Here is a 19,489-nt window from a genome sequence, read left to right as displayed (position 1 = left end):
TTTGGTAGGTACATAGATTCTATGACGGTAACTGTTCTCTATGAAAATGGCCGAAATCGGTGGAAGCCACGCCCAGTTTTTATACACAGTCCACCGTCTGTCCTTCCGCTCGGCTGTTAACACAATAACTTGAGCAAAAACCGATATATCTTTACTAAACTTAGCCCACCTACTTATCTGAACTCACTTTATCTCGGTATAAAAAATAGCCGAAATCCGACCATAACCACGCCCACTTTATCGATATCGAAAATTACGAAAAATGAAAAAAATGCCATAATTCTATACCAAATACGAAAAAAGGGATGAAACATGGTAACTGGATTGGTTTATTGACGCAAAATATAACTTTGGAAAAAATTTTGTAAAATGTGTGTGACACCTACCATATTAAGTAGAAGAAAATGAAAAAGTTCTACAAGGCAAAATCAACAGCCCTTGGAATCTTGGCAGGAATACTGTTAGTGGTATTGCATATATAAATAAATTAGCAGTACCCGACAGATGATTTTCTGGATCACCTGGTCCACATTTTGATCGATATCGCGAGAACACCTTCACATATACATCTAAGGGCCACTCGCTTTTAAAACTCTCATTAATACCTTTAATTTGATATCCATATCGTACAAACACATTCTAGAGTCACCCCTGGCCCACCATAATGGCGATATCTCGAAAAGGCGTCCACCTATAGACCTAATGCCCACTCCCTCTTAAAATGCTCAGTAACACCTTTCGTTTGATACCCATATCGTACAAACATTCTAGAGTCACCTCTGGCCCACCCTAATGGCGATATCTCGAAAAGGCGTCCACCTATAGACCTAATGCCCACTCCCTCTTAAAATGCTCAGTAACACATTTCGTTTGATACCCATATCGTACAAACATTCTAGAGTCCCCCTGGCCCACCCTAATGGCGATATCTCGAAAAGGCGTCCACCTATAGACCTAATGCCCACTCCCTCTTAAAATGCTCAGTCACACCTTTCGTTTGATACCCATATCGTACAGACATTCTAGAGTCACCCATGGTCCACCTTTATGGCGATATCTCGAAAAGGCGTCCACCTATAGACCTAATGCCCACTCCCTCTTAAAATGCTCAGTCACACCTTTCGTTTGATACCCATATCGTACAGACATTCTAGAGTCACCCATGGTCCACCTTTATGGCGATATCTCGAAAAGGCGTCCACCTATAGACCTAATGCCCACTCCCTCTTAAAATGCTCAGTCACACCTTTCGTTTGATACCCATATCGTACAGACATTCTAGAGTCACCCATGGTCCACCTTTATGGCGATATCTCGAAAAGGCGTCCACCTATAGACATAATGTCCACTCCCTCTTAAAATGCTCAGTAACACCTTTCGTTTGATACCCATATCGTACAAACATTCTAGAGTCACCCCTGGCCCACCCTATTGGCGATGGCTCGAAAAGGCCACCTATAGACCTAATGCCCACTCCCTCTTAAAATGCTCAGTAACACATTTCGTTTGATACCCATATCGTACAAACATTCTAGAGTCCCCCTGGCCCACCCTAATGGCGATATCTCGAAAAGGCGTCCACCTATAGACCTAATGCCCACTCCCTCTTAAAATGACAGTAACACCTTTCGTTTGATACCCATATCGTACAAACATTCTAGAGTCACCCTTGGTCCACCTTTGTGGCGATATCTCGAAAAGGCGTCCACATATAGAACTAAGGATTACTCCCTTTTAAAATACTCATTACCACCTTTCATTTGATACCCATATCGTACAAACACATTCTAGAGTCACCCCTGGCCCACCCTAATGGCGATATCTCGAAAAGGCGTCCACCTATAGACCTAATGCCCACTCCCTCTTAAAATGCTCAGTAACACCTTTCGTTTGATACCCATATCGCACAAACATTATAGAGTCACCCCTGGCCCACACTAATGGCGATATCTCGAAAAGACGTCCACCTATACACCTAATGCCCACTCCCTCTTAAAATACTCAGTAACACCTTTCGTTTGATACCCATATCGTACAAACACATTCTAGAGTCACCCCTGGCCCACCCTAATGACGATATCTCGAAAAGGCGTCCACTTATAGACCTAATGCCCACTCCCTCTTAAAATGCTCAGTAACACCTTTCGTTTGATACCCATATCGTACAAACATTCTAGAGTCACCCTTGGTCCACCTTTATGGCGATTTCTCGAAAAGGCGTTCACCTATAGAACTAAAGCCCATTCCCTTTTAAAATACTCATTACCACCTTTCATTTGATACCCATATCTTACAAACACATTCTAGAGTCACCCCTGGTCCACCTTAATGGCGATATATCGAAAAGGCGTTCACCTATAGAACTAAGGATTACTCCCTTTTAAGATACTCATTACCATCTTTCATTTGATACCCATATCATACAAACACATTCTAGAGTCACCCCTGGCCCACCCTAATGGCGACATTTCGAAAAGGCGTCCACCTATAGACCTATTGCCCACTCCCTCTTAAAATGCTCAGTAACACTTTTCGTTTTATACCCATATCGTACAAACATTCTAGAGTCACCCCTGGCCCACCCTAATGGCAATATCTCGAAAAGGCGTCCACCTATAGACCTAATGCCCACTCCCTCTTAAAATGCTCAGTAACACCTTTCATTTGATTCCCATATCGTACAAACACATTCTAGAGACACCCCTGGTCCACCTTTATGGCGATATCTCGAAACGGCGGCCACCTATGGACTAAGGATCACTCCTTTTCAAAATACTCATTAACAGCTTTCCTTTGATACCCATATCGTACAAACATATTCTAGAGTCACCCCTGGTCCACCTTTATGGCGATTTCTCGAAAAGGCGTTCACCTATAGAACTAAAGCCCATTCCCTTTTAAAATACTCATTACCACCTTTCATTTGATACCCATATCTTACAAACACATTCTAGAGTCACCCCTGGTCCACCTTAATGGCGATATCTCGAAAGGGCGTCCACCGATAGACCTAAGGCCCACTCCCTCTTAAAATGCTCAGTAACACCTTTCATTTGATACCCATATCGTACAAACAAATTCTAGAGTCAGCCCTGGTCCACCTTTATGGCGATATTCCTAAATGGCGTCCATCCATAGAACTATGGCCTACTCTCTCTTAAAATACTCTTTAATACCTTCCATTTGATACACATGTCATACAACCACATTCCAAGGTTACCCTAGGTTCATTTTCCTACATGGTGATTTTCCTTATTTTGTCTCCATAGCTCTCAACTGAGTATGTAATGTTCGGTTACACCCGAACTTAGCCTTCCTTACTTGTTGTTTATAAAATTGCTGTACACGGTAGTGGATTCATCCGATGAAGAGTATTTTGCTTCTCCTAGTGTGATTAATGCAATTATTAACACAAATGAATTTGGAAAACATCCAATCACACTAAAAAAATGTTCATTTATTATTTGATCGATTTCACTTTTTATTGATCGATGTCCTTTTTTTATTTTTAAACCATTAAAAAACTCGACTGCACGCTAAAAAGCAAACATCAACAATGCAAAAAAGCGCGCAAAACGCTTTGAAACTGTTTTCTCGCACTCATCGACTTTGCCCTCTGCTCTTGTCGGCGTTGACTGTATTATACACAAGCTTATTTGTATCGACTTGTATGTAATTAATTTTATCGCACTGACAATCTTTATCGCACTGACAACCTCAGCTCGGCTTTCAGCGCTCACTCTGTTCGTACCCTAAATATAAGTCATGATGAAATAATAAAGGTCATGTCAACGACATAACCTCACTTTTTCCGCAGCTCTATTGCTTTCATGTATGTATTTTAGGGTAGCGAAAAAGGGGAAAAATTTAGCACTATTACGTACTACCTTTTTGGTATTAATTCAGTTTTTGTGTAAAAAGAAAAATCCAAATATTCAGTGCAACCAGTAGCCTAAAAAAGTATATCTTCAACTATCGGATGGCTTGGGCTAACTTAAGCCAGTTAACTGGCATAAGAGGTGAAATTCTAAAACGGCAGAAAAAATGGTTTCCACAATTTTGAAGCATTTCTGTTTTAAGTTATAGAAAAGCTTGTAACTCACTCTGAAAGGATATAAGGAAAATAAAAGGCACTAAAGTTATTAAAATAAAATTATTTAACTTTCAGAGACTCGTTTAGAAACTTAAATCGAAAATGCTTTCGACATTTAAAATAAAGTCGTTTTATTTTTCCATCAAGTCGCGAATTCCGTGATGCGTTTAGCATAGCTTCCATAAAATGATTTCCACCAAAAATGTTGTCATCATTTAGCTTGGTAAATAGAGATTTTAGGTCGAGCTTCTCCTCCAATTCGCGTTGTGCCCTTTTTTATTTTTTCTTAAAAATTGGCGGCGACTAAATGTTTCATGCCGACTTCGAACGGCATCGGCAAGGCAGATGAGTTTTCAATGAGAAGCTTTTCATAACAAAAATGCACTCGGAGTGTTTGACAAATCAAAGCGACCCCGCTTGGAAACCAGACTTCCCGGGGAAAAGCACGTCTCCCTGGTACAACTTTGGTCTGGCTACTGCAATAGGTTTTAACTTCGTCCAGAATCATGAATGTAATATGCCCCACAGTCTTCAACACCTCTAAAATCCATGTCTCTTTGGTCCAAACCTGTTGAAACAGCAAGTTTTCTAGGGCTCCTTTTACGGGATTGCTATTAGCAAAGGCCCAGATGGATTTCAAATGCGTTCAAACTGTGATCTGTGCGCTCCTAGATATTGAAGGGGCATTCGATAACAGTTTGTAGTCCAGCAGAAGTTTATCACTACTGTAGGGTGGAATTCAAAGGCCTATCTAGAGGAAGAGACGATTCACTACTACTAATGAACCGGTGAAACCTGTATAGGGTACTGTCAAAACCACCAATGGGTGACCTCGAGGTGGACAGTATTTCAAAACGTATCAAACAATAAAACCCATGCCAGGACTTTGCCGATGACATCGTGAAAAGAGCATTTATCCTAAAAAATGGATGATGTGTCGGTGTGAATTTCAAGGTAAACCCTTTAAAGCCGGCCAAACGACACCAGCGGGTTAAGGGCTTAGAATATTCCCGCGGTTGGCATACCTGTCGTAAGAGCAGACCAAAATGCCCAATACCTGAGTTCGAGGCAATACTCCACCAGACCTCAACTACACCTAGCTGTAGATCAGTCAAACGAAACCTGGTCATGTTATCTCTCAACATGGACAAACTGAGAATAAAAACTTAATATATCAACTTACGAAGGACACACCAGCAAAACTTACAACGTGTATACCCCACGACAGTGAACCCGGACTCAATACGAATTCGCTCTTCGAAATAAATTCAGCGCTACTTCTGGAATGTGTAGAAAATCGAAACCGCCTAGGAGCTCGAAGTGCTGGTTGCGGGTTTCCGTTCAGAGACGAATGAAAAGTTATGAGCAAGAGTGATTCAAGAACAATTATTTTTAAAGGATATATTTGCAAAGCGACCAAATGACACGTACCGATTTTTTGAACTATCAGCAAAAGATGCAGAGCACATTTTTGTGCTCATCGAACAAACGATGAGAAGACCGACTTTCGGAGAACCTGTTTTAGGAAAAAATAGTTACATCTTTTTCGAAAACTTATTTTTTTCCAAACTAACAATATATTTCCGCAATTTTTCGATTGGGTTTTGTCTACGAATAATTTATTTTTTTAAGAGGAATTCAAATCAAAACAATGACAGAAATAAAGTAGTGCCTACCAATTTATTTTTAGATGTTTGCTCCCATTTTGTTCATTTCCGTATGGAAATATAGTAAATGGTGTAAGCTTGGTATCACTTTATTACATACATATTTTATGCATGTCGATCTTGTCAGAATAACGGAAAACATCAATGGCATGCACACACCTGAAATTTCATTTCATTATGAGTATAAGTTATGTGCACGATGGAATCCATAAATACTTGATTAATTTCTATTAAAGTTTAAAAGTTCTCTAGTAATTGGTCTACCTTAGACTATACACTTATTTTTTTTATGCCCCTATTACCCAAAGTGGGTATTACTACGCCTCACAATGTAACTTATTTCACTTTTAGGATGCCAAAATTAATAACAGCCAAAACAATGGAGCAATTCATTTGAAATTTTGTAGTTTGGTTGCAGATACCCAAATATGATTTGAGAATAAAAATGGGTGTGACCCGCCCACTTTTTCTCCTTGCCCTCATATAAGGTGAAATTTTACATAATCATATTTTCTACTTTAAAAGCATTTTCCAGTGCCAATATAAATAAAAATTCCCCGGTTAACTCATATAAGTAGACAACATTTGGTTAATTCGTTGTAGTTGTATATATATAACAAAAACAACAACAAATACCAAGTTTCTCTGAAAACCGCCTTACAAACATGCATAACTTCAACACATAACTACATACGAATTATGTGATGCGTAGAAGATAATATATGCGAAAGAAGGCAATTGGGAAAAACTTTACAACAACTAAGGCATGACGTCGCTGAATGCGTTTGTAACCATTTCAACTATCGTAGGAGTGCGGGTTCGACTCCCACGCCCGGGAGAAAAGGCTTTGAAGAGATTTACAAGGTATAATCGAAACAGCTGTCGCCTTGTCCGTCCTGATGTCACATTGTTTAAAGTTTTCCCAAACTATTAAATAAATAAAAATTGTTTACATTTCTTAACTTTAGCTTAGAGGCTTTTGATTAATATTTAAAAAATTTTATTTTCAAAGTCAAACACAACCTAGGTACGTATATTTGTAAAAACTGGATCGAAATACATACTTATAAATAAAAAGTGATATTTTAACTGGTATAAAGTTAGTCGGAGTCAATATCGTCAACATGCTCTATTTCAGATAATAAGCCAATAACTTCACTCGTTAATGCTCGCCACTTTGACGTAAGGGTTTCCGCAAACTGTTTATGAACGGGTCTGACGATATCAGCAATCTGTGCAGCAAATCCAATTTACTACAAATTCTTGACTTTTGTGGTGAAAAGTTCACGATAGTTTCGTGCATCTTTCTTTCTGGACTTTTGAGCTTTTTCCGAAAGTTGACCAATAGGAAGAATAGCAGACACGATTATACTCTTTCCATGAAACGGAATTTTATGTACGCTAACTGGCATATTGTACCAAGCTTATTCCGATAAATGGTCAAAAGCTTCAGAATTTATTTGAAACCCACATCCTATGCATGAAAATATTGTATGAAACCTTTTCAAAACATTGATGTTTATGCCGGTTATGTCTGATGTTATTTCAGGATCTCCAAAGAATCTTCTCGCAGTGTTGTCATCATTTGTGTTGCCGGTTTTTTGCTTTGGCATAACAATCAAAAGACCAACTTCTTTCCTGAATTTATCTTGGATATGTTCTTTTTCTTTTTCATCTTTTCCTTACATATTTTCTTCGCCTGTCTACACCAGGTCTTCATTTCCATTCGATAATCAATATGTAGCATACATTCCATGCATCGTATCCAAGAATGTAAAGGGGAAATTCCGAAAGCAAGCATGCTTTTGTCAACATTTCGCTATGACAGGGCTCGCATATTGATCATATCTTTTGGAGAAGCCCCACATATGTAGCACTTTTGCGAAGTACTCAACTGCTTAGAAGTATCACCCATAATAGACGACCTTCAGGTAGGCGTGCATACATAAGTTGATGGGATAAGTGCACAACTCGCTAACTATGGGAAAACTCATATGACAAACAATGAAGGCCATTCAGTGCACAAGTTTCCTTTTTCTGGGTTTTTACCATTTCAGGTATAACTGTCTTTTTTGGGATATATTATTGTAGACTTGAATTGAGGACATTCCATTGTTAGGTCACTGCGCTTCATACGTGAGCGAGGGCATAGAGACTTTAAGTTGGCTATTACAAGAAAAAACGCAAAATTTCGCAATGGTTTGTTTTTTTATCTGAAACTATATGAAATTCCCTTTAATGTGTATGTATTCGTTGAATGGAATTTGGCGGAATCAGGCAAATTTTATTCTATTTAAAACGAAAAATTTTCTAAGCTTACCAAACTTTTAGTGGCTGTCTAAAGCAAAAAAAAAATAAAATTTAAAAAAATGCTACGTGGCTGAAACTTACCAGCGCTGTTACAAACTACCCAAGCATGTTAAATAAAATAGGTTGAAGTCAAAACAGTTATCGAAAAATCCACCACGTGGCCACAAAGTTGGTCAAACATTTTGGACTGTGAAATGATTTTTATACTTGTTTCAATTATCCAAGTTTCATAACGCTTATCATGGTGATAGTGGGTTTTTTACTTTGCTGTGTATACATTTTCTTAACAGTTATCATCAGCATATGCCAGTAATTGCACGCTTTCATAGAATATTGTTCCAGTGCGGTTAAATTCTGCAGCATCAAATTAAAGAAATCGCACGATAGGGTCACCCTGTCTGAAACCTCGTTTACTTTCGAACGCCTCGGAGGGGTTCTTCCCAATTCTGACTGAGCTGATGGTGTTGCTCAAGGCCATTTTGCACAGCCATATAAGTTTTGCGGGGAAACCAAATTCAGACATAGCGGCATATAGGCAGCTCCTTTTCGTGCTGTCGAAGGCGGCTTTAAAATCAACGAAGAGGTGATGTGTTTCGATTCTATTTTCACGTGTTTTTTCCAAGATTTGGCGCATTGTGAAAATCTGGTCAATGGTAGATTTGCCAGGTCCGAAGCCGCACTGATAAGGTCCAATCAGCCGGTTCACGGTGGGCTTCAATCTTTCGCACAATACACTTGAAAGAACCTTATATGCGATACTAAGAAGGCTGATTCCACGATAGTTGGTGCATTTTGCAGTTTCCCCCTTCTTGTGGACTGAGCAAAGAGCACTTAGATTTCAATCGTCGGTTGTGCACTCGTAAGCCCATATTTTGCGAAGAAGCTGCTGCACGAGCCTTACCAACTCCTCGCCGCCGTACTTGAATAGCTCCGCAGGCAATCCATCAGCGCTCGCGGCCTTGTTGTTTTTCAATCTGGTTATTGCTATTCTGACTTCGTTATAATCAGGTGGGGGACATTTATTCCATCATCATCGATTACAGGATTGGGTTCGTCATCTCTTTGCGGTAAACCGTTGTCTCAATTTAGGAGAGCTGAGAAGTGTTCCCTCCATAATCTAAGTACTCTCTGGATATCAGTTACAAGGTCGCCGTTTTCGTTCTTACAGGAGTTTGCCCCGGTCTTAAAACCTTCCGTCTGTCGCCGAATTTGTTGGTAAAATTTTCGGGCGTTATTCCTGATGGCTATCAGCTCAAGCTTCTCGCACTCACGCCTTTCTGCCTCTGCTTTTTTCTTCCTGAAAAGGCGACTCGCTTCCCTTTTTAACTCAGGGTAGCGTTCACACACTCCCCTAGTTGCGCTCGCTTTTAACGTAGCCCTGTAGGCAGCGTCTTCTCTTTCGGTTGCAATGCTGCATTCTTCATCGTACCAGTTGTTTTGCGTGACCGCCGGTAGCAAATTATTTCCTCGGCGGCAGTACGAAGTGCTTTGGAGGTATGCTCCCACTGCTCCTGTATTTCTTCGGGCTGAGTTGTGCTCTAAGAGAGCAAGTGTGTGATTCGAGTTGCGAAATCATTGGCAGTCATAGCCTTTCGACGTCTAGCTTTTCTTGGGTTTTTTTTCCCTTGGTTTTAGCCGCACAGAGGCGGGTGCGCATTTTGGCTACGACGAGATAATGGTCCGAGTCGATGTTAGGTCCTCAGATCGTGCGCACATCTAAAACACTGGAGAAATGCCGTCCGTCTGTCACAACGTGATCGGTTTGATTGCGAGTGTTTCAATCGGGGGACAGCCATGTAGCTTGATGTATTTATGTTTTTTTTTTTTTTTTTCAGTTTATTCAACGCAATTGTTAACCTCCATAGCCCGTGATATATCCATTAAACTAAGCAGGCGAGGCTTTGTCTACCCCAAGTCCTTAACGGAAGTAGGGGGTTAGGGGCCAAACATGGTAATATCGATTCGGAAAGGCAGATGGAGATGGTGATAGAGATGGAAATGAAAGCTAGATAGAGGCGTAGATTATAAGGAGATAGTGAAGATGGTGATGGCGAGGGAAAAGGAGATTGAGATGGAGAGAGGGGAGAGACAGAGCATTATGGATAGGGAGAAGGAGAGGTATATGGAAAAACAGAAGAGTGAGAGATAGAGAGAAAAAAAGGGAGACCGAAAGGAATACAAATAGAGAGCGTGGGGAATGGGGAAGGAGGTATACTGGTGTAAAGACGGAATGGAAAAAGTAAAGCAAGTGGAAGACAAAAGGTGGAAATGAGAGGAGAGGAGGAACGATATATAAAAATTTATGGAAATTTCTTTTGAATAATAAAAGCCGAACAGGGCTACGTCTGCCGTCGCTGCTAGTACGATATCAAGTTTGAATAGTAAATGCTGTTTGCATTGTATGATAGTTTAGTTTGGTTGAGTTGTAGCTTTTTTTGCCAGGGCCTTGGGTACTCATCGAATCGTTGCGTAGCGTGAATGTAATAAAAATTAAAGCCAATCACGATACTGGCAAATCATCCGGAAATCCTAGATACCCGATATCAAGCATGAAATTACTCGATGATTCGAAGACATAATCCTCAATGCAGCTGCAGTAGTAAAGCGGTTCCAGTATGTGAAGAAGTACCTCATGAATTTTCAATAACATAGACCCATCAAAATCACCATCCACTTTGATAGATCAACCCTTATAAAGACAATAATTCCTGTTTAAAGGATCTCTTTACCCTGCAAATGGTATCGTACGCTCAGCGTTTACTAAGCTTGCTCGCGGTCCATGTATCAATCAATTATTAGTCAAAAAAAAGCCAAATTAAGACCCTACCTATATAAGTATTTCTTTCTTTGCATATGAGGTCTAGATCTCTTGCGAAAGTTTTAACCTTTAATTACCAACTGACTTCGTCGCAAGAATGTTAAGCGGTTTTCGCTGATGGCATTTCTGAAATTAGCATTTAACAAACCAAAGCAAAATAAAAACGAATGAGCCAACTGTCAACAGGAAATGAAAGTAATTCATTTATTAAGAAGAAAAATAATAATAATGAGTGAAATATGCTGATGACTAAAGCAAGCTGTTGGGTTTAATACGTTTATGTACATACGAGGTGTGTTCAAAAAGTATCGCGCATTTTGTGTTTTTTTCAAAAATTATATATTTATTCATGAATATCTATTTTTACCCCTTCAAAATAATATCCATGAGATATTATACACTTGTGCCAACGGTTTTTACAATCTTCGAAACACTTCAAAAATCATTTTTTTTATCGTGTTCAGTTTCTCCTTCGATGCCGTCTTTATCTCGTCAATCGTAGCGTAGCGCAGTCCTTTCATGTGCCTTTGCAGTTTAGGGAACAAGAAAAAGTCGCAGGGGGCCAGATCTGGGGAATACGGTGGCTGCGGCATCATTGTATTGTTTTTGGCCGAAAAGTCGCGTCGAAATTGAGCAATTTTGGTACGAATTTCGCGGCGACCCGTCTTATGCGCAAACCATTGTTAAAAATTGAATGGCACGAGCCAATCGATATTTTTCGGTCCTCACCAGCTTCTCTAACTGTGATTGGACGATTGGCCAATACCATATTCTTCACTTCATCAATTTTTTCGTGTGTTGTTGAAGTGTTCGGGTGTCCGGCACTCTCTTCGTTGTTCACATCTTCTCGGCCTTCTGAGAACATCTTGTGCCACCGATAATCCAGAGACAATATTAACATAGAGACATTTCAGGTACGCAAAATAGTGTGAAGCAAGCTCCACAAAACCTCTAGTAGGTCACATTCACCACTTACCACAGCAGAATTTGTTAAACTACCACTGTCTGTATTTATTATTTAACAATTATTTGTACACTTTTTATTCAGCTAATGTGTTCAGAATTCACATTTTTACACTCCAAAACTACAATCGGTATATTTGGTGTGCTTAAATTATGTTAAAAATCGTGTTAAAATTTGTGGTGTGGTGGAAGTGACTTACTAGAATTTTATGAAGCTCCGCTGCTTTCCACTGAAGTTCGCACATGCAACATCTTTATCTTCGAAAATTTTTGGATAAACGTTGCTTCGGTCCAAGGTAGCTTCGCTGTATGCCACAGCCAACATTCGGAACGCATTCGCGCACTTAATTTAGTTTTTCACACAAAATTTAATACGGGTTCTTTGATCAATTTATTATACCTTTCATGAAAATGAAATGGTATATTAATTTCGTCACGAAACCGAAAATTGTAAGTCCTTAAAGGAAAATAGATAGACCCACCATTAAGTATACCGAAATAATCAGGTTGAAGAGCTGAGTTGTTTTAGCCATGTCCGTCTGTCCGTCTGTCTGTTTGTATGCAAACTAGTCCCTCAATTTTTGAGATATCTTGATAAAATTTGGTGAGCAGGTGTATTTGGGTGTCCGATTAGACATTTGTCGGAACCGACCGGATCGGACCACTATAGCATATATCCTCCATACAACCGATTTTTCAGAAAAAGAGGATTTTTGTAATATCTTACCCAATTTAACAGATTGAAGCTTCAAACTTCACCATATACTTTCGTATATTGAACATATTGTTGCCTGAAAAAATTTATGAGATCGGTCGTATATATAGTATATATCCCCCACAACCGATTGTTCAGATAAGGAACTTTTCGTAATTACTGCCCTATTTTAAGAGCTAGAGGCTTCAAATTTCAGCGAATGCTTACGTATATAGCATATATTGTTGTCTGAAAAAATCATAAAGATCGGTGGTATATATAGTATATATATGGTGGTATATATAGTATATATATATATATTTTCGCAAATTTTAGCCCCATTTTAACAGCTAGAAGCTTCAAATTTCACCGAATATATACTTATATAGCATATATTGTTGTCTGAAAAAATCATAGAGATCGGTTGTATATATAGTATATATCTCATACAACCGATTGTTCAGATAAGAAACTTTTCGCAATTTCTACCCCATTTTAACAGCTATAAGCTTCAAATTTCACCGATTGCTTACGTATATAGCATATATTGCTGTCTAAAAAAATCATAGAGGTCGGTTGTATATATAGTATATATCTCATACAACCGATTGTTCAGATAAGAAACTTTTCGCAATTTCTACCCCATTTTAACAGCTATAAGCTTCCAATTTCACTGATTGCTTACGTATATAGCATATATTGTTGTCTGAAAAAATCATAGAGATCGGTTCTATATATAGTATATATCTCATACAACCGATTGTTCAGATAAGAAACTTTTCGCAATTTCTACTCCATTTTAACAGCTATAAGCTTCAAATTTCACCAACTGCTTACGTGTATAGCATGTATTGATGTCTGAAAAAATCATTGACATCGGTGATATACATAGTATATATCTCATACAACCGATTGTTCAGATAAGAAACTTTGCGCAATTTCTGCCCCGTTTTAACAGAAGCTTCAAATTTCACAAAATGCTTTCGTATATAGCATATATTGTTGTCTGAAAAAATCATAGAAATCGGTGGTATATATATTATATACTTCATATAAACTGTCATATTGACCCCTTTTTTACGGCTAGAAGCTTCAAGATTCATCAAATTTCATCAAATAGTTACGTTTACGTCATATATTTTTGAAATACGTGATTCGTAGCCATAGTTTTTACATGCAGACCACAAAAAACGTGAAGCTTTGCATCCTCACACAGATTACCTACCTATTTTTTATTTTATATTTATCTTAAAAATCGTTTAGATATGTTCAAATTTCACCAAATGCTTACGTGTATAGCATATATTGTTGTCTGAGAAAATCATAGATACCGGTGGTATATATAGTATATATCCCATACAACCGATTGTTCAGATAAGAAACTTTGCGCAATTTCTTTCCCATTCTAACAGTTATAAGCTTCAAATTTCACCGATTGCTTACGTATATAGTATGTATTGTTGTGTCAAAAAATCATAGAGATCGGTGATATATATAATATATATATGATGGTATATATAGTATATATATATTTTTTTTACGATTTCGGCCCCATTTTAACAGCTAGAAGCTTCAAATTTCACCAACTGCTTACGTGTATAGCATATATTGATGTCTGAAAAAATCAGTGAGATCGGTGGTACACATAGTATATATCTCATACAACCGATTGTTCAGATAAGAAACTTTGCGCAATTTCTGCCCCGTTTTAACAGTTAGAAGCTTCAAATTTCACAAAATGCTTACGTATATAGCATATATTGTTGTCTGAAAAAATTATAGAGATCGGTCGTATATATATTATATACTTCATATAAACTGTCATTTTGACCCCTTTTTTACGGCTAGAATCTTCAAAATTCATTAAATTTCATCAAATAGTTACGTTTTCGTCATATATTTTTGAAATACGTGATTCGTAGTCATAGTTTTTACACGCAGACCACAAAAAACCTGAAACTTTGCATCCTCACACAAAGTACCTACCCGTTTTTTATTTTATATTTATCTTAAAAATCGTTAAGGTATGTAGATCTGTTCACTATATATTTCTTATCTTATACGTCCGATTATTCGGAGATTACGAACGGGATAAGATTATTGTTCAGCCCCATTCATGAAAGGTATGAAGTCTTCGGCACAGCCGAAGACAGTCCCGTTCTTACTTGTTATTTTTTTTTTTAACAGTAAAAATCGAAAACGAGCTAAAACACGTGCAAGCAAAGCAGCTGTCAACAATAAAGTGAACATTCAAAATCGCCAAGCTTATCGGCATAAGTGAGAGCCATGAGTAACAGCCTAACGCCACAAAAAACTCGAAATTCGAATATACGCAACCCGCGAAAATTCAAAATTCGCGATACTTTTTTAACACACCTCGTACATATGTAGGTTTGTATGTGTTTCAATTCAATTCAATCGCACTGCGTTTTGCAGGATATTCTCTCAGCGCTAAAGGATATTAATACTTTGCAAACACATCATGCACTAAACGCGCAATGCAGAACTTCTTTCGTACTACTGCGTTATTGTTATTATTTTTATTATACTTTTACAGCGAATTTTTACGATTTATATATAAAGGAAGATACACATATCACTTGCTTGTACCACATGGAGCTTTTGTTTCATTAATAAGAATTGTTTATGTATGAAAAGCACTTTTGTGAGAGTAAAATGTAAATGCGAATAAAACTTTAAAGTTTAACCATCACAGCTAAAATTTGTACTTTGAAGATGTTTGCCTTTAAATACTTTCGTTTATATTTTTGTTTCATTTGTTTTTGTAGTGGAAGAGTTTACCACTTTTGTGCAATGCCGACTTTCTTAGTGGCCAGCTCATTTTTCCTTGCTACGAAAATAGTTCTTCAAGAAAGACGTAAATATGTATATATGTATGTACGTAAGCAACAGTGCAATATGAGTAAACTCACATCTTAACCGCTGAAGATGTTTCACAAAGGAAACTTTTCTACATTTTAGTTTTAGTTGAGTATGCTCATTAAATATTCCATAACCTACATTTTCCGGGTTTCTTCCTTCCGCTACTTGGGCACGCGCAATATGCCTTAAAGTAAAATTTCATATGCAAGTGAGTATTCCAATTGTTAAGATGGAATTAATGCATGTTACATAAACTTACATTAAGGTGGGTCAAAAACTTTTATTACATTTGGTGCATTAGAATGAAGGGATTAATTCAAAATAACATTTTTTTGCATAAATAAAAAGATCACATCCAAATAAGTCCACAACACCTATTATTTAAAAATAAACAGCAAATGTTGGAATTTTACAAATAATTTAAGCTCAATATGTCAAGAGGTGTTAGAATGTAGATACCCGCATTATTTTTAAGGGCGGCAGTATAGTATTATTATATCTAACCGCAGATTTTCACAGCGAAATAAAATGGTTCAACCTGAAGCTCATACTTGAGAGTCAAAAGTAGCCTCTACCTACTAAAAACATTTCAAGGTGTAAAATTACACCGACCGCAGGTTTATGCCTATACTACTTACTTATATATGGTGGTGAATATCAGCAAGTTCGACACATCATTATGCCGCTTTTAAATAAACTCAGAAGATTTCTTGGCCCGAGCTTCTCCTCCAATTTGCGTCGTGTTCTCCTTACTGTTTCCTAAAATTTGGTGGGGTGGGACCTATGTATAAGTTCAACGCCGACTCCAAACGGCAGATGAGCTTTCAGTGAGAAGCTATTCTTGGCAGAAATTTACTCGGAGTGCTTGCCAAATCACTTCCGAGGTGTGACCCCGTTTATAAATAATTGAAAAAACTTGATTCTAAACTTTTGATGTTGCTTTACACGGGGCTTGAACCCAGGACCTTTGGTAGGGTAGGCCACGGCGGCCGCAAAATGCCGAACAACATCAGCAAAAGACAAAGTAACAAGTAAATGCTGCACAACAACAGTGTAAGCAGATGAAGTAACTAGGGGTACGCAAGCCCGTTCGATTCGAATCAAATCCCTAAACTCGATTCGATGTCGGAGGATCCGAATATCGAACAGCTCGAACTATTCTAGTAGTTAGAACTATTCAATTCCTTTGCTAAAGTGTTTTAATAGAACGATGTTATAATATTTAAAATATGTACTAAGGGTATGTGAATCCAATTCAATTCGCATAGAAACGAATCCTTAGACTCGGTTCGATATTCGTGTCAAATATCAAATAGTTCGAATTGTTCGAGTATTCGTATCGAGTCTCGAATCGAATAATTCGGTTCAATTCGCTTCGAATAATTTAGAATTTTGAATAATCGCACACCCCTAGAAATAACAACAGCTACCCACACAGAAAAGGTGTTGTATGTACATCTATGAGCGCAGTGCGTTTACGGAGACGTCAGATAAACTACACACACATTTATATCACCACAACGAATATGAGACACCGAACAGCGAGAAGTAACTTTCCGAGAAGCCTGTTCCGAAAAAGTCAAAGCCCTGCGAGAAAATAATGACGAAGCAAATGAGGAATATGAAAGCGGCGCAATTTTAGTGGAATACACGCATATTTTCAATTGAGAAGTCTCACTCCCATTGTAGTACTAGATAAAGAGCATTTGGTTGCACAAAATATTTGAGTTCATTGCTTTCATGCTTCAGTGAGTGAAGCTATTACAACCAAATGTATATGTTGACAATTGTGCCTCGCTTCATAATGTCTATAAAAGTCGGTTGCTTTGTAAAAGATAGTATTTTCTCCACGGTACTATGAATAAGTGTATCTGCGCCGTGACACCAAACTCGATATCAGTTCAATAACCAAACGCCGTGTAGAGTTACACCGCTTCAGTTGGCGATGAGAGGATAACACTATTAAGGATTCTACGAAATCGGCTTATATCGTTTCTTCCAGCCGAAATTTTTTTAAATATCCTTTTTTCAAATAATAACACTAGTAGTTTCATCTTTGTGATATGCCACACGTACTGGTAGTATCAACCTCGGCTGGACTTTGATGAACACACCTATCCTTCAAATCGTTAGCAGGTAGAAAGTTCATCATTTACGCTCAGTCGGCTTAAAAGATTCCTATTAAGTTGATAATTATTTTTAACAATAATTTTTACAAATTTATTAATTTATAATTTTTTTTATATACAAAACATAAGTCTTGCAATTATAATTTCTTTAAAAAACTAATATAGCTCAAATTAAAAAATAAAAATAAAACAATTTCGCATGTATCACATTTCACTTCGGCTTATTTTCACACGTGCCTCGTTCAATCTCAGCGTTTTGTTCCAATTTATGAATTTTTTCTCCAACTTTCCAAATTTCGCGTTGAATTCGATCTTCCTCAGCTGCCAATTCATTAAAAAACTGACGAAGTTTTTCCGTTTGCTGAAAGATAATAATAAATATTTATATGAGAAAAAGATGTTAAAATTGCCAAAATTGTAGTTTTGCATTTCATAACAGTTGATAGTTTTAAGATTTGAGTTTTTTAACATGGTTTCCAATGTGAAAATTAAGTATACCACATACTTGGAATAGGAGATCTTGTGATTTGCCTAAATATAATTGAGTGAATGCAAAATATTACAATTTTTACCTCTTTAACAATCGCAATATCTTTAGCATTTGGTTTTCTGTTAGCAATTCTGTTCCTGAAAACGTTCATATTTAAAATAGCACTATCCAATACATATTTAAAAATACGTTCACGAAATCAGTGCTTACTGTAATGTTGTTAAAGCGGCCATTCGTCGGCGATTTCTTGAAACTTGTTGTGGAACAGGGAACATTGTTTGAACACGCGAATTGTTTAAATTTTACAGATTTTTTATAAAAAAGTTTTTCAGAAGTTTTATAGATCTTCTAAATATTAATTTAAAATAAAAAATTCGACTTATTACGAAAATATGAAAAGAATTTAATTTGTTTTGTTTTAAAAATTCTAAAAAATGTCAAGCTTACTTAAACGTCATACCGTGGTTTATTTTTGTTATATCACTCAGGTTTGCATTCATATGGATTGTATTCACAAATTTCTCGTTGATATCTTAGAGCAAATCTCGCTACTTCCATACTAGGGCAGATCCATCTCGTTAAGAGATGGTACTAGTACTAACTCTTTCCACTGGCAGTTGTTTAAACTGACACTTATTGTTGTGATGTTCTACGAAATGACAAATTCCTCCATTGCAGACCTTTTTAACGCGTTGATTGCTAATTAATCGCTGCCTTTGAGTAATCAATTTATTTAGCTCGGACTTAAGGCATGTTGCTATAAGTGTGGCTATCAACTATGCCGCTATGCATCCAATTAGCACCAGTTCGGAGATAGTCATTAAACCTGTAGTGCGAAGCTTGTGATTTGTGTGACTTCCTTCCATTTTCCCCAAATTTGTTGGATTTGGCCCTTCATTAAACTAACCATAATTGCCTTACGACCAACAGAGTCGGCTGTCAAAACACGTGCAATATCGAAAGAATTTTGAATATACTGGTTTTTTTCTATCTACCAATAATCGGAAAACAGGATCAAAATATCATTAGATTAATTCACAAAGTCCCTTACCAACAAATTTTTGGTATGAAATATTAAGAGGCAGAGCTTTTATAGCAACGATGTTTCAACAAATCAGAGCTTATAGATTTATCTGATGACAAAAAAATAACTTTGGCTTATCAGAACTTAATATTAAACTGATCTGGCTAACCCTGGAAACCTTTAGACAAACATGAAATACTTCCAGCCATATGACCAAGTCCGACAGACATTATTCTGACTTTGTCTATATATCCAGATGCCCAACTCTGTCTAACCCTCTTCCTCTCTTATTTCCACTCCACACTAAATTTTCTAGTTAACCTTAATCGTCTAATTCAATTTTCCTATCTTTTTTTAGTCTTCCCTAAACGGTCCCACTTTTCCTCTTACTCTTCCCGCCCTTACTCTTATCCAGGTC

At 37.5% G+C, this 19,489-nt stretch overlaps 1 protein-coding gene across 1 annotated transcript; it reads right to left on the bottom strand.

Annotated features, from left to right (window-relative positions):
* Positions 1-17,621: 17,621 nt before the first annotated feature.
* Positions 17,622-18,595, bottom strand: LOC137246914 (uncharacterized). Its single transcript, XM_067777940.1, has 4 exons — positions 18,495-18,595; positions 18,258-18,395; positions 18,130-18,184; positions 17,622-17,918 (listed from the first exon to the last, which is right to left on the bottom strand). The coding sequence occupies exons 2-4, from the start codon at positions 18,320-18,322 to the stop codon at positions 17,769-17,771; spliced, it is 270 nt and encodes an 89-aa protein (XP_067634041.1). The 5' UTR covers positions 18,323-18,395; positions 18,495-18,595; the 3' UTR covers positions 17,622-17,768.
* Positions 18,596-19,489: the final 894 nt, after the last annotated feature.

This window comes from Eurosta solidaginis, chromosome 3 (genome assembly GCF_040869045.1).
Source record: "Eurosta solidaginis isolate ZX-2024a chromosome 3, ASM4086904v1, whole genome shotgun sequence".
Classification (NCBI taxonomy): Eukaryota; Metazoa; Arthropoda; class Insecta; order Diptera; family Tephritidae; genus Eurosta; species Eurosta solidaginis.
Note: the sequence above shows the minus strand (reverse complement) of the source record. Positions and strands in the feature narration are given on the sequence as shown.